The sequence below is a fragment of the Odocoileus virginianus genome, chromosome 14 (assembly GCF_023699985.2).
Source record: "Odocoileus virginianus isolate 20LAN1187 ecotype Illinois chromosome 14, Ovbor_1.2, whole genome shotgun sequence".
Classification (NCBI taxonomy): Eukaryota; Metazoa; Chordata; class Mammalia; order Artiodactyla; family Cervidae; genus Odocoileus; species Odocoileus virginianus.
The window spans coordinates 47,932,451-47,959,542 of NC_069687.1; the positions used below are offsets into that span (position 1 = coordinate 47,932,451).

The following is a 27,092-nucleotide window of genomic DNA, read 5'->3' on the forward strand; positions in this document are numbered from 1 at the left end:
TACAAAAGTCCTCTTTGTTGTTCTTCCTCTCTGTGTGTATTAATTTGTTGATTGGTTTGCACTTGAGATGTGATGATTACTGCCTATTAAGTTCTCCAGAAGTCTGATGACACTGGGCAATTTCCTCTAAAGCAAGCGTAGAGGGCAGCTGTCTAGTTCAGGAACACAGGCTACTATGCACGTGCTGCATCTTCTTTTAGTTGATGTATTGCTCTTACACATCAGTTGAGCTTGTCCTTCTCACTTGCCTGGATGGTTTACTTCTAGAATTTGCCCCCATGAAACTAATGCCTCCACGGGCCGTGGTGTGGACATGGATTATTCTGATCCTACAAAGGCACAATGAGACCAGGGACTGCATCTGAGCTGAGCACAGGTTCTGTGAACTATGCCACTTGACTGTTCTTTATGCCAGAATGCCTTCTGCTAGAGAAGGGCCGTGATTCGTAGGCACAGCCTGCAGCTGGACTCCGCCTTGTTTGAAGTGGCATCTGAGAGAGTGAACAGCAATCACTCCTGCAGCCTGGGGCAGATGATGACTGCGGGGCTTGGCCTTTTCATATTTTCTGGTTTCCTGAGGCCAGAGTTCTTGCCAATGGTAAAACCTCTTTGCTCTGGTTCATCTGAAAAACACTATCATTTCAAAGGTAAGAAAGAAAAAGAGGTGATTTTATCATGATTTTTATGGCAAACAATAGAACAATGCTTCAGAAATGTTGAATGGGAGAGAATGAAAGGCAGATGGGTTCAGGTGTAGACAGTTCCTGGCTTTCTACTTTACGAGAACCCAAGGCCTAGGGAGGGCTTCCCGAGTGGCTCAGGGTAAAGAATTCTCCTGCAGTGCAGGAGACCCAGGAGATGTGAGTCCAGTCCTTGGGTTGGGAAGACCCCCTGGAGGAGAAGAAAAGGCAACCCACTCCAGTGTTCTTGCCTGAAGAATCCCATGACAGAGGAGCCTCACAGGCTACAGTCCATGGGGTCACGAAGAGTTGGACACAACTGAGCAGGAGCAGGGACGGCCTCGGGAGGGCAACAAAGCCCCCAGTTAAGTCCATTCCTTGGCCTTGTGGATGATCTTTGTTCAGTTCTATCGTTTTCTTTTCCTCCTCACTGCCTTCCCCCCTCCCCAGGACAGGAAGCTCTCTCAGATGGCCCTTCCCCACACCCCCTGCAGTCTCTCATGGACAGTAGGGTAGTCTGAACTGAACTCATATGATTGAACCGCTGATGTCAGGTCCAAGGGCCAATCCCCAGATCACCCTCCCCTCACTGCCCCGTGCCTCCCCACCACCCAGCCTTAGCTCCTCGGGCCCCTCTGAAAGCCTCCTCCCGCTCTTCATCCCAGAGACCCCAGCCCCATTCTAGTACCATGATTCTCTGCTTCAGTCCAGGCATTTCTCTGATGTGGAGATTAAATCTGAGGAATACTTAGAGATCCATGATAATCCTTGAAAGGGCCTGTGTGCTCACTCTTATCCTGAACCTGCCACACGCCCTCGCCCCAGCCTCTGCTCCCCACTGCCTCCCCATTCCATCATTGGGCATGCTGCTGGAACAATAACCAGAGATCTGGGAAATCTGGAAGGGCCCCCACTTACCCTGCCTGTTTGATCATTAACTTTTCAAGCCAGACTTTTCTCTCTCGTGAACGGAGCAGCCTGAGGCCAGGGACCAAGTCCTGCTTCTTTCTCTCCATCACTGCAGTGCTGCTCAAGGTGTGGTCAGAAAACCCACAGGATCAGCGCGCCCTGAGTGCATGTCAGAAATGCAGAGTCTCTGGTCCGGCCTCAGCCCTTCTAAATTAGTATACCGGGGTAGAACTCAGAAGGTGATCGCAAACCTTCCAGGTGATTCTGATGCCTGCTCAGGTTCAAAAGGCGACACCTTGTGTTGTAGACACTAGTGTCTCGGGTACGGTAGTTGTTGAGTAAAACACCTGTAACTGGAGAATATTTGCAAGATCACAGTGTGGGGTCACACCACAGCTTCCTGAGAGCAGAGCCAGGTCTGTCTGTATTTCTGTGTCCTCAGCATCTCAAGGAATGCCTGACAGTATCTCCCATTTTAACCTTTTAAAAGGTTACAAAACAGCAAAGAAAATTACAGTGAGGCTTGTTTAGAGAATGAGTTTGAGATAACACACCGATGCCATGTAGATAGTAAATACTTTTTTGCTGGTGATAATAATACCTTCCATTGATATAGCACTCAGTGCTTTTCAAGGCTCCTTCAGGACATTTTCTCGCTGGTCTTCTTGAAAATCTAGAGAAAGCATTAGCAGGCTTTGTTCTGCCCTCTCAGCAAAGATTCTGGAAAGCTGAGAGATTAGTTCTTGGTTCTCTGAATTAAGTACAGAAAGAGAGCCCAGGACTTTGAGCTCCTACTCCAGTGGAAAAGGTTTGCTGTTCAATTGTGTTATATTAGCTGAGGGTTTTGGTTTAACAGCCTCAATAAGTGTTCATTTTACAATTTCTTCATCTGCAAAATGAGAAAAAAAATACTATCTGCCTTGCAGTGTTATAAGTATTAAATAATAAATGTGAAACACTTAGCACACTGCCTGATATGGTTATATCAATGAATTGTTTTATGTTTAAATATTATTTGTATTATTTATTTTTTTATTATACCACCAGAGTGACCAGTACTTCACTTGTGGGATAGGAAGGGCCAGGGTCTTCCCCATCTCAGAGGGTGTTACTTGCTAACTTAAGGCAACATTTAAGGCATTTAGTCTGACTTACACTTACAGCAATGTTTCTCACTGCTGATGGCCCTCCCTTGGGTCTCCTGCTGATTCCTGTGGTCCCTAAACCTAATAACCCATCAGGATGCTTGAGTGTCTACTGCAGTCACCATGGTGATTCCCGTTCTCAAGTACAGGTTGCTAATCATTCCAAACACATGCCTTCCTTCCATCAGTTGATAAGTTGTTGTGGTTAACCTTTTATTTGTTTAATATATTCCTCTATTCTGTGATTTCACTTATCTCATAATTATTAAGCATAGAGAACCTGTAAAGGATGTTTTGCCAAGTCTTATACTTCTCCATATTCCCCTACTGTTTCATACAAATGTTATTGTTTTTATATGTACCAGGAAAACGGTTGGAATGCACTTATGTGTTTATTGTGTCTGAAACTTATTTTTTTAGTTATAGTTGATGTACAATGTTTAGTTTCGAGTGTACAGGAAAGTGATTCAGTTATACATATATTCATTCCTTTTCAGACTTTTTTCCTCATATAGGTTATTACAGAATATTGAGTTGAGTTTGCTGTGCTATGCAGTAGGTCCTTGTTGGTTATCTATTTTATATATAGTAGCATGTGTATGTTAATCCCAAATTCCTGATTCATCCTTCACCCCCACAGTTTGCCTTTGGCACCCATAGTCTTCCTTCTATATCTGTGTGTCTATTTCTGTTTTGAAATAAGTTCATTTGTATCATTTTTTTAAATTACAGTCCACATATGAACGGTAACGTATGATATACTCCTTTGAAGTATTTTGGTTCCTTGGGAGACACATTACTTCTTCTTTTTAAAAGCAGTCAAGTGTTTAGCCCATGAGCCTCTTCCTAATCAGTAGAACGCAGTCACTGCTTTTCCCTGTGGAAGTGGACAGCATGTTGTAGAAGAGGAGGCATGGAGAGTCTTGGGATGCAGGCTCTCATCAGCCCCCTCGTAACTGTTTCATATCCATTAGGATGTCACTCCACATCTCAAGCCTCAGCCTTGTCATCTATCCACTGAAGGAGCTGGACGAGGGCCCTCCAAGGCAACCAGTCCATGGTGCTGAAGTGCTAAGTTACTCCCTAGGCATCCTCGTCCTGACTCTTGGTGCTGGAGCAGAAAGGAAACCATGATTTCTGCAGGCTGGAATGAACAGCAATCGCACAGATGACTGTGGAGGGGCCAACACTTGCTTTCCCTTCCACAGTCAGGACGGCACAGACCGGGAAGTACTCTGCCAGCACCGAGTCCTGAAAGGGATGAGGGCGGGGGGCACTGGCATCACATAGAGTGGTGACTCTCCTCCTGCGCTGTTTTTATTCTGTGCTGATATTCTGAACTTACTGGATTTCTTAGGCATTTGTGCCACATTCGGTCTATCATTCACTCATTCATCTGACCACGAATTTACAGTTACTGTCTGAGACCTTTCTCTGTGCCACACATTTTCCTGAATGCTCAGTGGTGAACAGAACAGTCAAGGGTCCTGCCCGTTGGGAGTCTAGGATGGATACAGACAAGGAGAAGGTCCTAGTGAATGAGAAACAGGGTGTGGGGTCCCCACGTGACGGGGAGGCTAATCCAGGGGAGGCTGTGTGCTGAGACAAGATGGAAGAGGATGACAGAGCCTGACACAGAGGCTGTAAATGTGTTTAGACAGTGGCACATGATAGCAACTGGTGGATTTCTTGCAAAAATAAGGAAGCTTAAATTCTATGGTGTGCCAGTAAACAGATTCTTTGAAAAAAATAAAAGCAAAAAATAAGAAAAACTTCTGATTTAATTCACCAATTTCCATGGTATAAATGCACCCATCACAGTCATTGTCAGAGGTAAGGTTTAAAAACCAACCCACAAAAGTTCTTGATATTTGATAATCAGCACTTTCAAGCCAGTACTGCCAACTCCAGAACTTTGCCGGAAGCTTTGGCCCCTTACCTGGACAAGCCCCTTCCAAGGGTCTTAGTTGAGGCTCCTCCGAAGCAGGCTTGGAGAGGGGAATTTGTATACAAGTAGTTTTTTTACTCAGAAAGTGTAGGAAACAGTACTTCCTTAGTGGGAGATTGAGCTGGGGATGGGAAGGCCAACAGCAACGGGTGTTTATACCATTATGCTTGAAAATCCAGGAACTGGTGCGGCGGCAGCATGAGGAGCAAGCGACGGGCCGTAGGTAGACACCAATTCCTGTCTGTCACTGGCTGAGGTCTGATCCTGGGCCGTGCTCTTTCTCTGTTACATCTGACTTTCCCTGATAGGCAGAGTGGTCTTCCCTTGCTTCAGAGAAGATTTTAAAGCAAAGAGCTGCAGACACTGGCAGTTGAAAGTGAGCTAGCAAGCAAACAAGTGGCAAGGCCTGGGGGACAATAGGCAGAGCACCAAGGGCATCTGCTACAGATTGCCCAGTACCTAAATCTGTAATTCTTGCTTTTTCTTTTCCATTATGGCTTACACATATTCACAGAATACTGAATATAGTTCCATGTGCTCCACAGTAGGACCTGTTGTCTGTCCATTCTACATGCAATAGTTTGTATCTGCTAATCCCACACTCCCAGTCCTTCCCTCCCCACCCCCCCCCCCACTTCCCCTTGGCAACCTTTATTGTTGCCAAGTCTGTTAAAGTCTGTTAAAGTCTGTTCTTTATATCTGTGAGTCTGTTTCTGTTTCACAAATAATTTCATTTGTGTAACATTTTAGATTCTACATATAAACGCTATCATAAGGTATTCTTTCTCTTTCTGGCTTCTCTTAGTATGATAATCTCTAGGTCCATCCATGTTCCACAGATGGCCTTGCTTTGTTCCTTTTATGGCTGAGTAGCATTCCATTGTATATATGTACCACAGCCATTCATCTGACATGGACATTTAGGTATTCCATGTTTTGGCTATTGTAAATAGTGCTGCTGTGAACATAATGATGCATGTATTTTTTTGAGTTAATAGTTTTGTCTGGGTATTGCTGGATCATATGGCAAGTCTGTTTTTAGTTTTTTGAGGAATACCCATACTATTCTCCATAGTGGCTGCATCATTTTACATTCCCGCCAACAGTGTGAACAGTTTTCCTTTTCTCCACACCCTCTCTAGCATTTGCTATTTACAGACTTTTTAAAGATGGTCATTCTGACGATCTGTATTTCTAATTTGCATTTTCCCCCTTAAATTGGACCCTCACATTTTTATTCGTTTTAGGCCTTGCAAAACCTAGAGCCATCAATAGTGATAGCTCCTACTTGTTGGAAACTATAGCATGTTTGAAAGATTCAAAGAAATTAATCACATTGTATCAAAGTTGGGAGGAAGGTGGGGAGCAAAAGATGGAGTTGGACAGGAATGATGGGCTCTTCTAGGTTTGGCTGAAATATGCTGATCTCTGTGGAACTCAGCTGGGCTGCTCCAGGCTTCTCCCTCCTGTGACAGGCTGGCAGAGCAGCCCCCTTCCTGGGAAGGGTTCCTGCCACAGTGAAGAGCAAGAATACAAGAGGGCTGATGAAACTCAAAAGCCTCTGTGCCTCTTGCTCACCAGTGGCTCACATCAAATCTCATATTTCATTGACAAAAGCAATGTGCTTGGCCCAGTCCAAAGCCAGGAAGGTGCAGGGAAATAGAACCGACCTCCAAGGAAGGAGGTCATGACTCAGTGAGTTCAGTACTACAATCTACTCTAGGATTTTCACCAAGATGTTAGTGGCGGTTATCTGGGGGTAGTGAGATTTCTGATAATTTTTTATTTTTGCTTTAGCTTTTTCTTTTATTAGAATATTTAATGAGAATATAGCAATCTTATAAAAAACTATAAACCCATTTCTTTAAATAATAAAAATATTGGAGAAAATTTATTTGAAGGTGCTTTTTTAGCATTTACTTTTATAACTCCTTAATTAAAGGAGTTAATGTACATATGGAAAACCTGTCTTAACTTCTTAAAGTACCTCTTAACTTTTACAGCATATATAAATCATTAAGTTTTATTATGTTCCTGTTTCTGTTTCCTTACTGCCGCTCATTCATTTTAAAATTTATTTTGTATATACCTTATATTGCTGTATGTACCTCTGTAGAACACCTGCAAACACTCTGGGTGTTAGATGGGAGTAAAGAAACAGATTACTTTAAAAACTAAAGCAGGTATGGCAGAGAGAGCCACGCAGTCATACACAGAAATCACCTGCAGAGATTATTTTTTAAATGCCTATAACATTCATGTCATGACGTTGCCTATGACAACATCCCTAAAGGTTCTGATTTATTTTGTTCTAGGTTGAAGTAATTTTTAACAGCTCTCCAAGGTTGAGAATAATTGGATAAATAAGTGACTAAGTTAGTGGGAATGTAACAGAAGGGACAATTCTGTGTGATGAGCAGTAGCAGATTGGGAAATTCCATAACAATTTGAAGTCTGCTGAGATGGGAAAGGCGGAGGCTCCCGAACGTTGAGGAGAATAAGGAAAATGAATGCTGAGGGGAACTCTGAGCTTCCAGAATGAAGGACAGGGCTGCTGCTAAGATCTGGCTGAGATTCACTGTGAGGAAAGAGCTGAACGTGTTCTCTCTGATACCGCATTCTCCCCATGTATATCCCAGATCAGACCCTACACAATAACTGCTTTTTGGATTACTGAGGAACATTCTGTGGACTGTTTTTCAGAACATTATGACTAATAAGAGTCTCTTCTTTATGCAAACAGACTGAACTCATATGAAATTATTTATATACCCAGAACAAAGGAGAAGAATTAAAGATATTACAGAAATTTGGTTTTTTATTTATAGCTCTCCTAAATTATTTTATTCTGTGCAGCGTTCAGTCATTTATGTGTAAAATATGAAAATCTCATCTCCCTCTGCCTGATAATATAAAACAAAAGAAAAAAATCCTCTTTCTCTATGTATATATTTATAGAGAAAACATATAAAAATAAGAAAATATATAGAGAGGGGTTATTGTTTTATTTTTGTTTTTAACTAAAAGACAAATAACAGATTTTTTTTTTTTAGTAACCATCATCTGGTTACTGGTAAGGTCTGAGTTAATTGCCACTTGTCAGGTAACCATGGTGACCAGCATATTGCTTTTGAGTCCATTAATCTTGCTGAGATTAACAGTAAACCCCAAAGGATCTTTTGCAGCGATTCAGAAATAAATCATCTTTTCACATGTATGTTATTTGGTGACAGCTACTTTCTTTAAAAATGTCTAACAGACAAGGAAATAAGAGAGTCCCTAATGAGGTGATAGAAACCCATTCCCAAATAAGGAATTTTGTAAAATACAGTAAATGACTGAAAAAGTAGATACACAGAAATGTCACATGAAAGAAGAATTTACTAAATAGACATGTGTCATGCTCCTAATAGACATACCAAAAAAGACCATTTACTCCCAGTTAGAAATGTATTTGTCTAGGACCTCAGCCTCAAGAAATGAAATGGACATGAGACTTGAGACAAGCAAACACAAGGCAACCTTCTTTCAATTAAGAAAAGACAAAGTATTATTTAGATGGTAGAAATTACAAGGGATGAGTTGAGCTGGATTTAGAAAGAGAAACAGCTGGCTGCCCAAGCTGGGACTAACAGTGTATAATATTTGTAAAAAGATGTCTGCGACTTAGAGAGTAGAGCATGATCCTACCTCAAACCACATTTGTCTTACAACAGCCCCAGAGATTAAAAGCAAAATGTGGCAGCCTCATTTTATAGATGAAGATGCTGAAGCTGAAGAATGCAGTGTGACTTTCCTATACCCACTTAGTATTAGTGCTTTCTTTTAAATTAACTGAATAAACTGTTAGGACTCTGAGTTGGAAAGCAAGGGGACTGGATTATCATCCCCACATTCTTCTGGCCTTAATTCATATTATACTCTAGATGAAATATAGCTCTGGGGCTTTCTCAGCTCATGGGGTTTATATTTTCTCATCTCCAAGTTTTCCTGAGCTAAAGGAATGACACAAGCTCTTATTTCAACCTAGGTCTTCATGTATAAAAAAATACCAAGAAAACAATAGTGTTTTGCAGAATCTAAGATGCAGAACTATTCATACTTTAACATATCTGAAATTGGGATGTGTCTTGTAATTAATGGCTTATTATAATTGCTGATGCTTTATGAAAAATTGATTCCACTGCCTACACATGTGCTAACTTGGTCATAATTGTGTATATTGTCAACTGTGGAATTATTAGGGCGTGAGTATAAAGTTATTTTGTATGCAAGAAGGGGTATCAGTTTTATAATAGGGATGTGAATACTCATTTTGGAGTAATGACTATCATTTCATATTTTCCTGTAAGGCAACAACCTAGTGCTCTATAGGTCTTAAGGGAAGATACCCACAAGCAGAAGGGTATGTTTGTTGACCTTTCTTACTGAGACAGTCATGGGATGGTCATCTCTCATATACAAAATATCATGAACAAAGCCAACTAAAGATAGAAAAATTTACTAAATCCCTCAGAATACATGAAAAACTTTTTCAAAGTAACAATCTGATGTGAGTGACAAGTTTGTCTAGCAAGGTTATTATTAAAGCATTGTATCGTAGTTTCATTGACTGCTTCTTTTTGTTCTGGGCCATTCATTAAATAATTTTTATCTTATAATCCATGCTGCTTAGATTCTATTATATGTGGTAGTTTATAAATCAGTCAGTATGGTTTTGATCTCCTGTAGCTGGTGACTGGACTTTGCCTAAAGCTACCCTGTGGGCCGGATGAAGCACAAGCTGGAATCAAGATTGCCGGGAGAAATATCAATAACTTCAGATATGCAGATTGACAGCACCCTTATGGCAGAAAGCGAAGAAGAACTAAAGAGTCTCTTGATGAAAGTGAAAGAGGACAGTGAAAAAGTTGGCTTAAAGCTCAACATTCAGAAAACTAAGATCATGGCATCTGGTCTCATCACTTCATGGCAAATAGATGGGGAAACAGTGGAAACAGTGGCTGACTTTTTTTTTCTGGGCTCCAAAATCACTGCAGATGGTGACTGCAGCCATGAAATTAAAAGATGCTTACTCCTTGGAAGGAAAGTTATGACCAATCTAGATAGCATATTAAAAAGCAGAGACATTACTTTGCCATAAAAGTTATGTCTAGCCAAAGCTATAGTTTTTCCAGGAGTCATGTATGGATGTGAGAGTTGGACTCTAAAGAAAGCTGAGCGCCGAAGAATTGATGCTTTTGAACTGTGGCGTTGGAGAAGACTCTTGAGAGTCCCTTGGACTGCAAGGAGATCCAACCAGTCCATCCTAAAGGAGATCAGTCCTGGGTGTTCATTGGAAGGACTGATGTTGAAGCTGAAACTCCAATCAATACTTTGGCCACCTCATGTGAACTGATTCATTTGAAAAGGCCCTGATGCTGGGCAAGATTGAAGGCAGGAGGAGAAGGGGACGACAGAGGATGCGATGGTTGGATGGCATCACCAACTTGGTGGACATGAGTTTGAGTGGGCTCCGGGAGTTGGTGATGGAGAGGCAGGCCTGGCGTGCTGCAGTCCACGCGGTCGCAAAGAGTTGGACACTGAGCAACTGAACTGAACTGAACCCTGTTGATGGTGCACATTGTCAGGAAGTCCAGACTAGTCAAAAACAAATCTTACTCGATTAACCAGCTTTGATGGCAAATTAATGTTTTGTTCACCTCAGCACAGATAGCCCAGACCATAATTATTACTTGATTTAAAAAAGAAATGATCTCCAATGGCTCTTTAAGCTTTTAAGATAATGGTTCTGTAGAACTCCTTGGTAATTATAGAAAATGTTCATTTTAAATTATTTCCTTGACAATTTAAGACATTGCAGAGGTTACAGTAAAGTATTTCTTATATAAGAACAAACAGAAAGGGGTATGTTTGATGTAATCATGGCCTCCCCAAATTACACACACATATATATACTATATATATAGTATAAACAGGGAATACTGTGTATGAATAGATGCATAACCTATCACTGTGGCATCCTAAGACTTCCATGAGTTATTATGTTAGCAGAACTGAGAGACATATTTAATGGGAAAAGCAAGCATTCCATTAACTTGGTTAAGTGAAAGAAAGTGAAGTCGCTCAGTCACGTGCGACTCTACCTACCAGGCTACCAGCCTACCAGGCTCCTCTGCCCGTGGAATTTTCCGGGCAAGAGCACTGGAGTGGGTTGCCATTTCCTTCTCCAGGGGATCTTCCCAACCCAGGGATCGAACCTGGGTCTCCTGCATTGTAGGGAGATCCTTTTACCATCTGAGCCACCAGGGAAGATTTTTATTTTGTTTTTTTAACCTGGTTAAACAGTAAAAATCAGCTCGTGGTTTTTTTTTGTTTTTTTAACCTTCACAAAAGTGCACCCCCATCCTGGGCTGAATTTTTTCAGGCAAGCATTTGTCCTTGGTAAATTCAGCAAGCCATGCCAGTCCCAACCCCTTATGCAAGTAGGACATTCTCCTGAGACTGCTTTCCTTAACCTCATTCTGCATATTTTATTTCTAGCTGTGTGCCAAGATAAGAACTTTCCCCATTAACAGAGGGGCTCTCAACCTAGGCCCTTTCCAGGCATAGGCCAAGCCTTGGCCAACAAGAATGATACGAACAAAGGGATAATTTTTCTTTTTTTTTTAATTACCTAAGGAAATGTGATTAGAGTTCCTTTCAAAGAACCTTTGAAATTTCTTTGTATAGTTATGTTACCACTTGAGGTTTAAGATGTGTCCAGGTATAAAATATTTTTTACACCTTAATTTACTCTTAATTCTTCATTTTTCATATACTCCACACTTACATAAGATGAGGTAAGTGAAAAAGTTTAGGTTTTGAATGTCTGCCTTTATTTTCCCAGTGAATGTCACTGTTGCTAGAGGAATATATTATTAACTTAGGTGTCAGAATTAGAAAGGTCCTATCCCTGGATTTTTCTGATAAAATATGTCGCACCTTGAGATGCTCACATGGAACCAAAGGTATCTTTCACCAGATATTTTAATCTCATTTGAAAACTTGTACTTGGTTTGGGGAAGTACTCTGAAATCAGACCCTGTCTGCCTCTTAGCTCTCTCCTTTCTTCTTGGAAGGGAGAAATAGTGGTGACATCTCATTGAAAGCTCTCCTGCTGCAGTTTAAAGCTATTGGCTTTCATTCTCTCTTCAAGTTGAGAACAGTTCACCACTATTTTCTATTTAAAAATCCTGAAGGATTTGACAGTTGCTAGTAAGAACATACAAAGCTTCTCTTTTTGACACTTTACAAATCCCTTCATTAAACTTTCAACATTTTTTTAGGTTTTCGATTTCTCTCTTGACCACCCACTGGGTGATGTGTCATTCCCACCTATCTTGAATAGTTATCAAGTAAGAACGTGGCCAATAAAAAGGGAGGATTAAAGAACATGGCTTCCTTTCAGCTTCTTTTCTGAAATGACAGCAAATACACTAGAACTTAACTTCTCAAACTTTTAATTAGTACTGACGTGTGTTTAAGAACTTTGCTGCCTTGGTTTGATTTCCAGATTTACTGCTCTACTAGCTGAGTTGTTTTGAGCAAATTTTTTAACTTCTCTATGCCTCATTTTCCTTGACTATAAAATGGAGATCATAATGGTATCTCCATTGAGTTACTCTAAGGATTAAGTTAACATACATACATAAAGAGTTTAAAACAGTACCTGTAAATATTAACTATTATAATTACCATCTAAGTATTGAAATCAAAAGTTGGTTATGAGCCTTATGATCCGTACTGGAAGCTTACTCTGAAACTTAAAACACTAGCTCATTGTATTGTAATTGTGATATTAACAAACTTGGCATTTTTCTCTGAAAAATGTAAGCATGAGAATATTATTATAATCTTTTTTTTTAACATTATAATTGCCCCCATATTTCCTAACCCAATTGTCTTAGCTCTTTAAGTTGTGATTGTAACATGGTAAAATGAAGTTTTCCTGTGATGGACTGTAAATAGTGACCAGCCACCTCAGGTTTCTTGGAACTAAGGGGTTTCTTGGGACAAAGGACTTTTACTGCTAAAACTGGGAACATCCTGGGCAAACTGGGATGACTGGCCACTCATTCCAGTTATAAAAGTACTGTGGAATGTGGAGTAGAAGAGAAGCAAGAAGCATCAGTAATATTAATCTCATCAAATACAGAGGAATTCTAAATACAACACCACAGTTCCCCTGATTTTTGACTCATGTGATCCCAAATGAGTATCTGAAGGGTAGACTTGCACTGAACTAATTAATTCTAAATGTCAGGCATCTGGGCTTCATTTTTTGCTGTTACCATCATCTCTCTGTGGGATATATTTCTCCTCCTTCACTTTATGCTGTTGTACTTTCCTCTGATCAGTTTTGTGCCTTTTTTTTTTTTTACTTTTTAGGTCAACTCAAATCAAAACGTACTCATGGGATAATGCCCAGGTTATCCTGGTTGGGAACAAATGTGACATGGAAGATGAGCGAGTCATCTCAACCGAGAGGGGCCAACATTTAGGAGAACAGCTTGGTAAGAAACAAATGATCAAATTGAACATGTTAATTACTTGTAACAGAACAGAGTCCCAGCTAATTGCTAAGATGAATTAAATCAAAAGATTGTCAATCCGACAGTGGAAGCCAACACATTACCCGCTAGCAGTACATGGATTTTTCTCCCCGTTTCTGTGGCATCCTTAGAATACAAGCACAATTACAGAAGCAAAATAGACAGCCAGCATTTGGATCTAGAACACGGTGTTCCGATTCTCACTGCATAAAACAGACAGGCTATGCCTCGTTTGCTATTTCTTGGGGGCTTTTCTTCTATATACAACACTTTACACTGAGAGCACATTATTATTCTATGTGCTTATTGCTTTCAAGTTTCCATTGGAGGAGGGTGGATAATAGGCACAGAATAGGCTGCGTTAGATTTTGGTTCTAAGTACACTGGTGGCAACGTGTGTCACAGTCACAAACCTCTTTGAGACTCAATCTCCTCATCTTTTAAGAATGAGTATCATGACTCATGCCTACTTTATTAAGTTTTTGTAGATAAAAGCAACTGAGATGAGAGATATGAAAAAAACTTGAGAAATGGAAAAGCCAATTCAAATGTAAAAGATTCTATCTTGGGAAAAAATGTTGGCGTCAACAGGGTAGAATTTTGGTACAAAGGAGGGGATCATGACTGATCTTTAAAATAATTTTTATTGCAGTATAGTTGATTTACAGTGTGTTAGTTTCAGGTGTACAACAAAGTGAGTCAGTTACACACACACTCACACTCACCCTCCCTAGAGGTCTCTGTAACTGTCCTCATTTCATTCTTTTGTCTCCATTCTGTTCTGTGGCAGTGATTTCCACATTCTATCTTCCAGCTCACTCATCTGTTCTTCTGCCTCAGTTATTCTATTGATTCTTTCTAGTGTATTTTTTAAGTTATTATGTTGTTCACCTCTGTTCTTTAAATCTTCTCTTTTTAAAACATTTCTGGTATCTTCTTGGTCTATGCCTCCATTCTTTTTCCTAGATTTTGAATCATATTTGCCATTATTACTCTGAATTATTTTTCAGGTAGATTGCCTATCTTCTTCTCTTCCTTTGGTTGTTATTTTGGGTTTTAATTTTGTTGCTTCATCTGCACACATTTCTCTTGTTTTCTCATTTTGTCTTTCTGTGTTTGTGGTCTCCTTTCCACAGACTGCAGGATCACAATTCCTCTTGCTTCTGGTGTGTGGCCCCTGGTGGATGAGGGGCTGGTCCTGGGGTGAGGTAGGTGTCCTGGTGGGAGGGACTGGCATCTGCCCCCTGGTGAGTGGAGCCGGATCTTGTTCCTCTGGTGGGCAAGGGAGTGTCAGGGGGTGTGATTTGAGGTGGCTGTGAGCTCAGTGCAACTTCAGCCAGCCTGTCTCCTAATGGGTGATACTATATTCCTATCTACTTTGTTGTTTGGCTTGAGGCTTTCCAGCACTGGAGGCTGTAGGTTGCTGGGTTGGACTGTGTCTTGGTACCAAAACTGGGACCTCCTAGAGAGCTCACACTGGCCAGAATTCCCTGGGGTCTCTAGTACCAGTCTCCTTGCCCCCACAGTGAGCTACAACTGACCCTCACCTCCCAGTAGACCCTCCAAGACCCCTAGGTAGGTCTAACCCAGGTTCCTATGTATGTACTTCTTTTTGCTGGTCCCAGTGCACGAGACCTGTGTGTACCCTCTAAGAATGGACTCTGTTTTCTTCAGCCCTGTGGAGCTCCCGCACTCAACCTCTGCTTGTCTTCAAGGTTAAATGCTCTGGGGGTTCTTCTTTCAAATGGCAGACCCTCAGATTGTGTCTTGGGGGGCTGTTTTTATGTAGGGACATTTCTGTGTAGCCTGTGTGGGTGGTTGTTGTTGTTGTTGTTTGCAGCTTTTAGTATAGATGTCTGCCACGTCTTCCTTCAGTGTATGCTGTCCATTATCTCCTTGATGGGAGGCATGATGGATGTTGTGGGAACCAGAGTCTGCCCTGGATATTGAGCAGGGCTTTCCTTTTGTTCTGTGGTTGTCACTACCCTGTCAGGGGCAGGGTCCACTCCCTAGTTCTTGGAGTAGCAGCTCCCAGATCTGTTTCTTAGCTGTGTTTCTGATCTGAGATGTGAGTTAGGTGAGATTGGAGCACACCGACTGGGACAGAAGCCATGGAGTATTCCTTCTCTTGAGCTACTCACATGTAGGTGTGCCCTGCTGTGTCACCTTTGATCTGTTGTGCAGGATCTCAGATTATACTGTTACTGACAGTGCTCTCATTCCCACCTTAACTATCTGTATGCCGGCAGTTGGCCCTGGTGTTTCTTGCGTGTGTGCTAAGTCACTTCAGTCATGTCCAACTCTTTGCAACCCCTTGGACTGTAGCCCACCAGTCTCCTCTGTCCATGGGATTCTCCAGGCAAGAATAACTGTAGTGGGTTGCAACTTCCTTCTCCAGGGGATCTTCCCAAACCAGGGATCAAACCTGTGTCTTCTGCACTGCAAGCGGACTCTTTACCCACTGAACCACCTGGATATTTCCTGAGCATTGTTTTCACCAAGCTACCAGCACAGATCCCCTGACATCAGTCCCAGGATTGCAGTAATCATAGATCCAGACCCACTATGGGTGATAAGGGAGCAGCTCAGACTTTGGCCTGGTCCAACATCCACTGTGGACGTGCCTACAAAGTCCACAGCTGCTGAAGCTAGACCTGTCTCAGCTGCAGGAACATTCATTGTCCATTCAGACATTCTGCAGGTGCTGAGTGTACAAAGCCAGTTTCTGGGCTGTAAATCCATTGTTTGTGTAGGTGTGAGCAAAGATTTCATCTCTTCTTCCTTAGTTGCATGGCTTCTGGGGCACAGCTGTGTGTATCGGAACCACATATAGGCATCTGCTCCTGAGTCTGGCCCACAGCATACAAGCCCACCTTGTGGGGTGGGGAGGGGATGCGGAGGAGGTCATGGGGGGTGACTTATGCATGGCAGGGGCCACTGCATAAGAGGAGAGGCTGCAATGGCCATGACTGATTTATTGATTTGAGGTTTTTTGTTTTGTTTTTTCTTTTTTTACTGAGCACGTGCTATATATTCTGCACTGTGCCAGACATTATAAGGGATACCAAAATACTATGATTCACAGTTCCTAGGCTAAAGTTGCTTTCAGTCAAGTGGGGATACCAGAGATATACACAAGAGAGCAGGAATTATAAAACAAAAAGAAAATAGGATAATGAGGATATGGTAAGCTGGAGGTGCATGCTAAGAGGAAAGCATCAGAGGGAATGAGGCAGACACAGGTTGTCGGCAGGAGGTTTGGGAATGAAGTGGGATGGGAGATGGATAAAGAGCAATGCAGAGGGAACAGAGAGAGAATATATGGAAATGAGCAGAACAGCTAGGAAGAGGTGAGTGATGAGAGGAACTAGCAGTCGTATGGTTAAATGACAAGATAAGTTTTGAATGGTCCCAAAAAGGAGAGTAGAATATGAAAACCATTAAGAAGAAACATTGAGAAGAAACATTATGAATAAAGGGCACAGTGGAATAAGGATCCTGAGAGGAACACTGGGAGGACAATGAGAGAAAAAGTTGGAACCCAGCAGAATGTTATGGAAGTAGAGTGGATTTGGGGGACAATTCCAGCCTTTGAGTAGAGGAGTTGGAATTGTTTCTTTCTTTCTTTCTTTCTTTCTTTTTTTTATACAAGAGAGATCACTGAGGAATTCTTAGCAGGGAGGAGTCTGGCTTTCTAACCTTTCTGGTCAGGACCAGAAATGTATGAAATGGATCCAGTCTAGCAAGCCAGTGCATACCTACATAGAAAGAGAATGAAATGTAAGTTTCACAATACACATTTACCCTTATTAGATGAGATTTGTTCTGATGCTATCCTCTTTTCTATTATTTTTCATCATTTTTCTTTTCAAGTTTTCAACTCACTAAATATATGCTAGGATCCACTAATATGCCTCAACCCACTAAAATTTGAAAAACCCTGTTCTGAAGGGTGCACTTTGGGATTAATCTGTGGGGAGTGTGTAGCACAGATTAGAGAAGCAGAGATCTCAATAGGTCATCTGTTACTTGGTTACTGTTACTTGGTCATCTCATAAATGAACTATGCACAGTCCAGTCTGAGAGACTGACCATTTCTTTATGCGATTAATGAGCTCATTAGACTAAAGGCTATCACCCAATGACCATAAGAACCCTCCTACTAAGTTCTTGCAGCTGCCATGAGAAGGTCATAACAGCTGATGTCTGGCTGCATGTGGCTACCCTTGATCTTTTATTTCATCCATAGGGCTTCACTCTATTCCATCAACTTAACAATGTTTTCCACTAAAAGTCTGAAAAACTTGGCAATCTTTTATTAGTCGTCTTAGCACCTCAGGAAGCTAGGAATAGAGAATAATAGATTCCCTGAGAGAGAGAGAAAGGAAATCTGGGAGAGGTTGGCAGGGTAGCTTCTTGAGACCATCTCTCCCTCCTTGTGTTTTCTTGATGAGTCAAGCATATACCACATTGGGGGAAGAAACTGCTACCCAGATGTAAATGATTTCTATATATAAACCTGAAAACTGTTTAATTCAAAGAAACCAAGAATGGGAGCCATTCTTGGGAGCCAAGAATTAAGTGACATGGGTACAAAAGAGGCAGGTAACGGGCTACATTTTTTTTTTTACCACTGTAATATTAATAAATTACTTGGGTGTTGAGAAGGTCATGTTATGGAAGGGAATTAAAATGGTGAGAACACATCAAGAAGGTGACTTTCCTTGGAATTCCACCAGCTGACACAAACAGAATCCCTTTTCATGTGGTACACAGATGTAGGAAGTTTCCTGCAATTATGAGGCAGAAATGTTTTACGTACCCGTGCAAGGTCTTCCAGTGATTTCTGATTGATTTTTTTGCTCTGTATTCAATAAACCCCAGCAGTTGTCTTAGCAACCAGCACTTGGGCATTTGTAGAGTGTCGTTTACCTTCTTTAATGTGGTTTTTTTTCCTTCTCATGACTACATACACTTCTATAAATGATCTTGAAAGATCATTTATAAGGGGAAAACCTAAGCTTAAAGATTTTAAAGGTCTTAGCTTTATTTTGTAAAATTACTGGTAAAATACCTTGTCCAGAATAGCATCACACACAAAGGCTGGGTACTGTTTTTTAAATGTCATTACCACATCTTAGCAGATGGCTCAAAAGGAAACAAAAACAAGAGTTTTATTGACCTAGTTACAATTAACTCTCCATTGTGGATGGTTACATCCATATAACATTTGTTTCTCCTAATGAAGTTACTTAATGGAACTGAGCTATAGTTGAGGTCTTTAAAATACTCATATGGCAGCCTCCCTTGATTATTCAGTTCAGTTTACCAAATATTTACAATATATCAGATGCCTAGAAATACAATGATAACACTACCTTTCAAGAACAACCATTTTAGTGTCTGAGTTAGACTATACAGACAATGAACATTTTTTAGGTCTTCCCTTTCCCAGTTTTGTTTCATTTGGCCTGCCGGGCATGCCCTCCTTGTTGAACTCTGCCATCTTCACTTCAACATCATGGTGCTCTCTCTCTGGCCATATCTTGTCTGTTCCTAGGGAGATTTCTTCCCCTTCTCCCTCTTGCACTTTGTCTTTCTATCCTTGGACGACCACTCTTCTCTCTCTGCACCCTCCCTTAGATACTCCCAACCACTTCCGAGGCATGAACTCTGTCTATAACTAACGACAGCCAATCCTGTCTTAACCCTGACCCTTTCACCTGAGCTTCCATCTCCTCTACCTACCTGCCAGCTTCACATGTTCAGTACTTCCAGTTTAGGATGGTCCTCTGTATCACTTGCAACTGCATCCTGTGGGATTCTTTTTCAAGTGCATATTTGTCAACTGTAACCCAGGCATGCTGCATCAAAGTTTCTGAAGGCTAGGAATCTTCATGTTTAAAACACACCCTTCTGACTTTTCTATGACCCTAAATTTTTAGAACACTGGATTAAATGTCTGGGAATATTTGGAGAATGCACGGAATTGCCCCAGAGATGAATATTATCCTAAAGCTAGTTATTATTCTTCCCATCTCCTATAGGTGCATGTACCTATAACAGTATATAGGAATGTTTTGGATTTTTATTTTTATCCAAATACAAATTTATAGTATAGCAATAATCTCTATATATTAACATATACAATCTTATAATTTGTTTTAAGTGTAAAAATGTTGAATTAGAAAGGATAGGAGAAATAATTAAGGATATCAGTATCAGTTCAGTCACTCAGTCGTGTCTGACTCTTTGTGACCCCATGGACTGCAGGATGCCAGGCTTCCCTGTCCATCACCATCTCCTGGAGTTTACTCAAACTCATGTCCATCAAGTTGGTGTTGCCATCCAACCATCTCATCCTCTGCTGTCCCCTTCTCCTCCCACCTTCAATCTTTCCCAGCATCAGGATCTTTTCCAAGGAGTCAGTTCTTCACATCAGGTGGCGAAAGTATTGGAGTGTCAGCTTCAGCATCAGTCCTTCCAATGAATACTCAGGACAGATTTCCTTTAGGATGGACTGGTTGGATCTCCTTGCACCCCCAAGGGACTCTCAAGAGTCTTCTCCAACACCACAGTTCAAAGGCATTGACCTTTGTTGGTAAAGTAATGCCTCTGCTTTTTAATATGCGATCTAGGTTGGTCATAGCTTTTCTTCCAAGGACCAAGTATCTTTTAATTTCATGGCTTCAGTAACTACCTGCAGTGATTTTGGAGCCCCCCAAAATAAAGTCTCTCACTGTTTCCATTGTTTACCCATCTGTTTGCCATGAAGTGATGGGACCAGATATAACTAGGAGTAAGAATAAAGAAATTTGGGGAGGAGATGGATTTTTATTGCCTTGAAATTTTAGAAGAATACTTGACACATTTTTACAAGCTCTAAATAGGCAGAAGGTGCAGAAACTCTGATGTCTTCTAAAAAATGTAGTCAGAGAAACAAAAACTGCAAACAAACTAATTGCTTTTGGAGAGAAGTGATTTTTTAAATAACTAATTTGTAAGGATACAATTTTGTGTTTTTAATTTACATTCATACTTCTTCCTAAAGGAAATTTTATATATACATATATATATATATATATATATATATATATATCTCCTATTACTCTCCATTCAAATAATTGTCATGATATCATGTTCCTATATTACTAAATTCCAACCCCCATCTTCTCCATCCTTCCCCCTTGTTCAGCACAGGGACCCTATGAGGATCTCTGACAACGATAAAATACTTATACTTTGTCATCTTTCCAGCCTGTAAAATGTGCTTCCCCTTCTTTTCACCTCTAATTATTTTTTGTTTTGATTATTCATCTTCAAATGTTTATTAAACACCTATAATGATATCAAAGTTATGATATATCTTCCTCCTTGTGGAGCTTAATGTGTGGTTGGCATATCAAAAATATAATAAAGTATCATGAATATGCAAATTAAACAGGGCTGGAAAACATTAAAATGAGCATAACTTGAAGGATGAAGAAGGGACATGCAGATCTATAATACAAGTAAATAGTTCCTTCTGTTTTAGGAATATGAAGACTCCCAAAAAGGCACATTCTTATGTCTATAAACTCTGAAACATTGATTCAATAAAGACCGGCTTGTTAAGCAATTCTCCAAGGAAATAATCTCTTGAAGTAGAAAAAGGTAAATTAAAGACAAATTGGAAAGGATTCCTTCACTTAACAAGGAATATACTAAAAGAACTGATTGTATCTGGAGGAGGGAGGTGGTACAGACAGGGTATAGAGTTGCTTTCCCAAAAGTCTAGATAAATCAAGTGACGCAGATGTACCACAGCTAATAGAGTTTGAATTCTTTTTGGGACATTTCTGTCCTGTCAAGAATAAGAGTTTGGACATGTTAGCTATGCGGCTCCATATGACTTGATATCACTTTAAGAGACATGTTAAAACTAGGGTGGATGCAAACCAGATCTTCAACATAATGCTAAAGGATCTTTTATAGACAGAAAATACAGAAAAGGTTTATCAACTTGAAACCAAAACAACAAAGTAAACTGCAATGGGATCATACTTATCAATAATTATCTTAAATATAAATGGGTTGAATGCCCCAACCAAAAGACAAAGACTGGCTGAATGGATACAAAAACAAGACCCCTATATATGCTGTCTACAAGAGACCCACCTCAAACCAAGGGACACATACAGACTGAAAGTGAAGGGCTGGAAAAAGATATTTCATGCAAATAGAGACCAAAAGAAAGCAGGAGTAGCAATACTCATATCAGATAAAATAGACTTTGAAATAAAGGCCGTGAAGAGAGACAAAGAAGGACACTACATAATGATCAAAGATCAATCCAAGAAGAAGACATAACAATTATAAATATATGTGTGTCCAACATAGGAGCACCACAATATGTAAGGCAAATGCTAACAAGTATGAAAGGGGAAATTAACAGTAACACAATAATAGTGGGAGACTTTAATACCCCATTCACACCTATGGATAGATCAACTAAAGAGAAAATTAGCAAGGAAACACAAACTTTAAATGATACAATACACCAGTTAGACCTAATTGATATCTATCGGGCATTTCACCCAAAAACAATGAATTTCACCTTTTTCTCAAGTGCACACAGAACTTTCTCCAGGATAGATCATATCCTTGGCCATAAATCTAGCCTTGGTTAATTCAAAAAAACTGAAATTATTTCAAGCATCTTTTCTGATCACAATGTGGTAAGATTAAATGTCAACTACAGGAAAAAGACTATTAAAAAATACAAGTATATGGAGGCTAAACAACATGTGTCTGAATCACTGACAAATCACAGAAGAAATCAAAAAAGAAATCAAAATATGCATAGAAACAAATGAAAATGAAAACATGACAACCCAAAACCTATGTTTTGTACTCAGTAAAGGGAGTGCTAAGGGGAAGGTTCATAGCAATACAAACTTACCTCAAGAAACAAGAGAAAAATCAGATAGATAACCTAACTTTATACCAAAAGCAACTAGAAAAAGAAGAAATGAAGAACCACAGGTTTGTAGAAAGAAAGAAAGAAAAATTAGGGCAGAAATAAATGAAAAAGAAACAAAGGAGACTATAGCAAATGTCAACAAAACTAAAAGCTGGTTCTCTGAGAAAATAAATAAAATAGACAAGCCATTAGCCAGACTCATCAAGAAAAAAAGGGAGAAGAATCAAATCAACAAAATTAGAAATGAAAGTGGAGAAATCACAACAGACAACACAGAAATACAAAGGATCATATTAGCAACTGTATACCAATAAAATGGACAACTTGGAAGAAATTGACAAATTCTTAGAAAAGTATAACCTTCCCAAACTGAACCAGGAAGAAATAGAAAATCTTAACAGACCCATCACAAGCACGGAAATCGAAACCATAGTCAAAAATCTTCCGACAAACAAAAGCTCAGGACCAGATGGCTTCACAGGTAAATTCTGCCAAAAATTTAGAGAAAAGCTAACACCTATCCTACTCAAACTCTTCCAGAAAATTGCAAAAGGAAGGTAAACTTCCAAACTCATTCTATGAGGCCACCATCACCCTAATACCAAAACCTGACAAAGATACCACAAAAAAAGAAAACTATAGGCCAATATCACTGATGAACATAGATGCAAAAATCCTCAACAAAATTATAGCAGACAGAGTCCAAAAACATATTAAAAAGATCATACATCATGACCAAGTGTGCTTTATCCCAGGGATGCAAGGATTCTTCAATATTTGCAAATCAATCAATGTGATACACCACAGTAACAAATTGAAAGATAAAAACCATATGATTATCTCAATAGATGCAGAGAAAGCATCTGACAAAATTCAACATCCATTTATTATAAAACCTCCCAGAAAGCAGGCACAGAAGGACCATACCTCAACATAATAAAAGCCATATATGATAAACCCACAGCAAACATCCTCAATGGAGAAAAATAAAAAATATTCCCCCTAAAGTCAGGAACAGGACAAGGGTGCCCACTCTCACCACTACTATTCAACATTGTTTTGGAAGTTTTAGCCACAGCAATCAGAGAAGAAAAAGAAATAAAGGAATCCAGATTGGAAAAAAGAAAAACTTTCACTGTTTGCAGATGACATGGTCCTCTACATAGAAAACCCTAAAGACACCACCAGAAGATTACTAGAGCTAATCAATGAATATAGTAAAGTTGCAGGATATAAAATTAACACACCAATATGCCTTGCATTCCTATACACTCGCAATGAGAAAACAGAAAGAGATACTAAGGAAACAATTCCATTCACCATTGTAATGAAAAAAATAAAATACTCAGGAATAAATCTACCTAAAGAAACAAAAGACCTATATATATAAAACTATAAAACTGATGAAAGAAATCAAAGAGGACACAAATAGATGGAGGAATATACCATGTTCATGTATCGGAAGAATCAATATAATGAAAATGAGTATACTACCCAAAGTGATCTATAGATTCAATGCAATCCCTGTCAAGCTACCAATGGTATTTTTCACAGAACTAGAACAAATAATTTCACAATTTGTATGGAAATACAAACAAACAAACAACCTCGAATAGCCAAAGCAATCTTGAGAAAGAAGAACAGAACTGGAAGAATCAACCTGCCTGACTTCAGACTATACTACAAAGCTACATTCATCAAGTCAGTATGGTGCTTGCACAAAGACAGAAATATAGATCAATAGAACAAAATAGAAAGCCCAGAGATAAATACACGCACCTATGGACACCTTATCTTTGACAAAGGAGGCAAGAATATACAATAGAGAAAAGACAATCTCTTTAACAAGAGGTGCTGGGAAACCTGGTCAACCACAAAAGAATGAAACTAGAACACTTTCTAACACCATACACAAGAATAAACTCAAAATGGATTAAAGATCTAAATGTAAGACTAGAAACTATAAAACTCCTAGAGGGAAACATAGGCAAAACACTCTCTGACATAAACCACAGCAGGATCCTCTATGACCCACCTCCCAGAGTAATGGAAATAAAGGCAAAAATAAACAAATGAGGCCTAATTAAACTTAAAAGCTTTTGCACAATGAAGGAAACTATAAGCAAAGTGAAAAAAACAGCCTTCAGAATGGGAGAAAATAATAGCAAACAAAGCCACTGACAAATAATTAATCTCAAAAATATACAAGCAGTTCATGCAGCTCAATACCAGAAAAATAAACAACCCAATCAAAAAATTGGCCAAAGAACTAAACAGACATTTCTCCAAAGAAGACATACAAATGATTAACAAACACATGAAAAGATGCTCAACATCACTCATCAGAGAAATGCAAATCAAAACCACAATGAGGTACCATCTCATGCCAGTCAGAATGGCTGCTATCAAAAAGTACAAACAATATATGCTGGAGAGGGTGTGGAGAAAAGGGAATCCTCTTACACTGTTGGTGGGAATGCAAACTAGTATAGCTATTGTGGAGAGCAGTGTGGAGATTCCTTAAAAAACTGGAAACTAGAACTGCCGTGTGACCCAGCAATCCCACTGCTGGGCGTACACACCAAGGAAACTAGAATTGAAAGAGACACATGTACCCCGATGTTCACAACACTGTTTACAATAGCTAGGACATGGAAGGAAGCAACCTAGATGTCCACTGGCAGACGAACAGATAAGAAAGCTGTGGTACACATACACAATGGAATATTACTCAGCTATTAAAAAGAATGCATTTGAATCAGTTTTAATGAGGTGGATGAAACTAGAGTCTATTATACAGAATAAAGTAAGTCAGAAAGAAAGACACCAATATAGTATATTAACACATATATATGGAATTTAGAAAGATGGTAATGATGACCCTATATGAGAGACAGCAAAAGAGACAAGGATGTAAAGAACAGACTTTTGAACTCTGTGGGAGAAGGCGAGGGTGGGATGATTTGAGAGAATAGCAGTGAACATGTATATTACCATATGTGAAATAGATCGCCAGTGCAAGTTCAATGCATAAAACAGGGTGCTCAAAGCCAGAGCACGGGGACAGCCCTGAGGGATGGGATGCGGAGGGAGGGGGGAGGAGGGTTCAGGATGGGGGACACATGTACACCCATGGCTGATTCATGTCAATGTGTGGCAAAAACCACTACAATATTGTAAAGTAATTAGCCTCCAATTAAAAAAAAAAAAAAAACTAAGGTGGATGGAACATCACTGTAACCAAGCCAAGAAAGTCTACCTCCTGAGATTTTAATGCCCATGCTGCTGATTTCTGCTGAGACTGAATGACTTCAGCATTACCTAATTTAGGAACTCTGATTTTAGGATTCTCCAATTCGTTCCTGTTCAGAGTCTTCTGGACTTCCTAGGTGGTGCTAGTGGTAAAGACCCCGCCTGCCACTGCAGAGGACATAGGAGATTCAGGTTCAATCCCTGGGTCAGGAAGATCCCCTGGAGAAGGGCACAGAAACCCATTCCAGCATTCTTGCTTGGAAAATCCCATGGAGAGAGGACCTTGCAGAGCTGTATAGTCCATGGGGTCACAAAGACTTGGACATGACTGAAGCATCTTACACATATGCATGCACTCTTGGCTTTCATTGCCAGCCCAGCTAAGGAGAACAAGGCAGTAACTTCACTGAACTTTGAATCCATGCAGTCTGACCCTAAGCAGCCAGATTCTCTTTATGCATTTTCCATTGAAGAGAAATATAATAGCATCATCACACCTTCCTGACCACTAAGCTCCACCTGAGTCGTGTTCTTGGAACAATATGGAGATACAGATAAGGTCTTAACTGAATTTATTTTTCTATTTTACAATTCAGGAGGAAATCTGGGTCTATTTAACTGGTAATCCTATTTAAACACTGTTCATGAACCCCAGAGTCTTCCAGCGATACAGTGAAAGATGCCAGAAAATGACTAGATTGTTGTTAAAGGATAAATTCTTTCAAATACAATCTTACCCAAGTATTGATACATAATATCTCTTTTCCAGCTTTATGGAATGTTCTCCAACCAATAAACTGAAATCTCCGTAACTATTCGTTCTGTACTTTATAAGAAACCTCTGGAAATTCTTGATGACTCATTCTATGGGTCTTAAAAATTATACTGAGACAATTACCACTAAGCCACACATCAACTTCTTAGTATTTTTAGAGAATCATTTTAGGGAATCTGTAAGAAGGACTACTTAAGGTAGTTCCCTTCTAAATAGTGGAAGACTAAGGTGTTACAGAGCATGCTGTCTTCTTTGTTGCACTGAGAGGGCCACATTAGACTGCTCTGAGACTAGGAATAACAGATGAATTAAGTCACAGGCAGGCTTCAAAACATTGAAGGGGTCTCACTTCTTTCTCAGAAAATTCAAATCAGGCAGGACCAAGGCAAGGAGAGGAGAAAAAACTAGAGGGAAGACTGGATCTAGAGAAGGGCTTCTCAAAAACACCAGTGCGCAAGCTGCACATCAGGCCAATTAAATTGGGATCTCTCTGATGGGACCCAGTCAACAGTATGGTTTAAAAATTTTTATTGAAGTAAACTGACATATAATGTTACTCCAAGTATATAATACAATGAATCAGTATTTGCCTATAGAAAAATGTTCACCACAGTATGTCTAATATCCATCACCACATATAATGACAATTTTTTCTTGTGATGAGAACTTAAAAGATTTATTTCTTAGCAACTTTCAAATATACAATAGAATATTATTAACTACAGAGCAACAGTTCATGGGGTTGTGGAGAACCAGACATGACTGGGCAACTGAACAACCACCATGCTATACATCTCATCTCTATGATTTACTCTGTAACTGGACGT

The 27,092-nt window shown here is 39.9% G+C and overlaps 1 protein-coding gene across 4 annotated transcripts in view; it reads left to right on the plus strand.

Annotated features, from left to right (window-relative positions):
- The window catches only part of RAB3C (RAB3C, member RAS oncogene family), a 389,298-nt gene that overhangs the window by 301,669 nt on the left and 60,537 nt on the right, over window positions 1-27,092 (plus strand). For all 4 annotated transcript variants that reach the window (XM_070476714.1, XM_070476713.1, XM_070476715.1 and 1 more), the window contains exon 4: window positions 13,113-13,237. In XM_070476714.1, coding sequence (XP_070332815.1) covers window positions 13,113-13,237 — 125 coding nt within the window. The remainder of the gene's footprint in view (window positions 1-13,112; window positions 13,238-27,092) is intronic.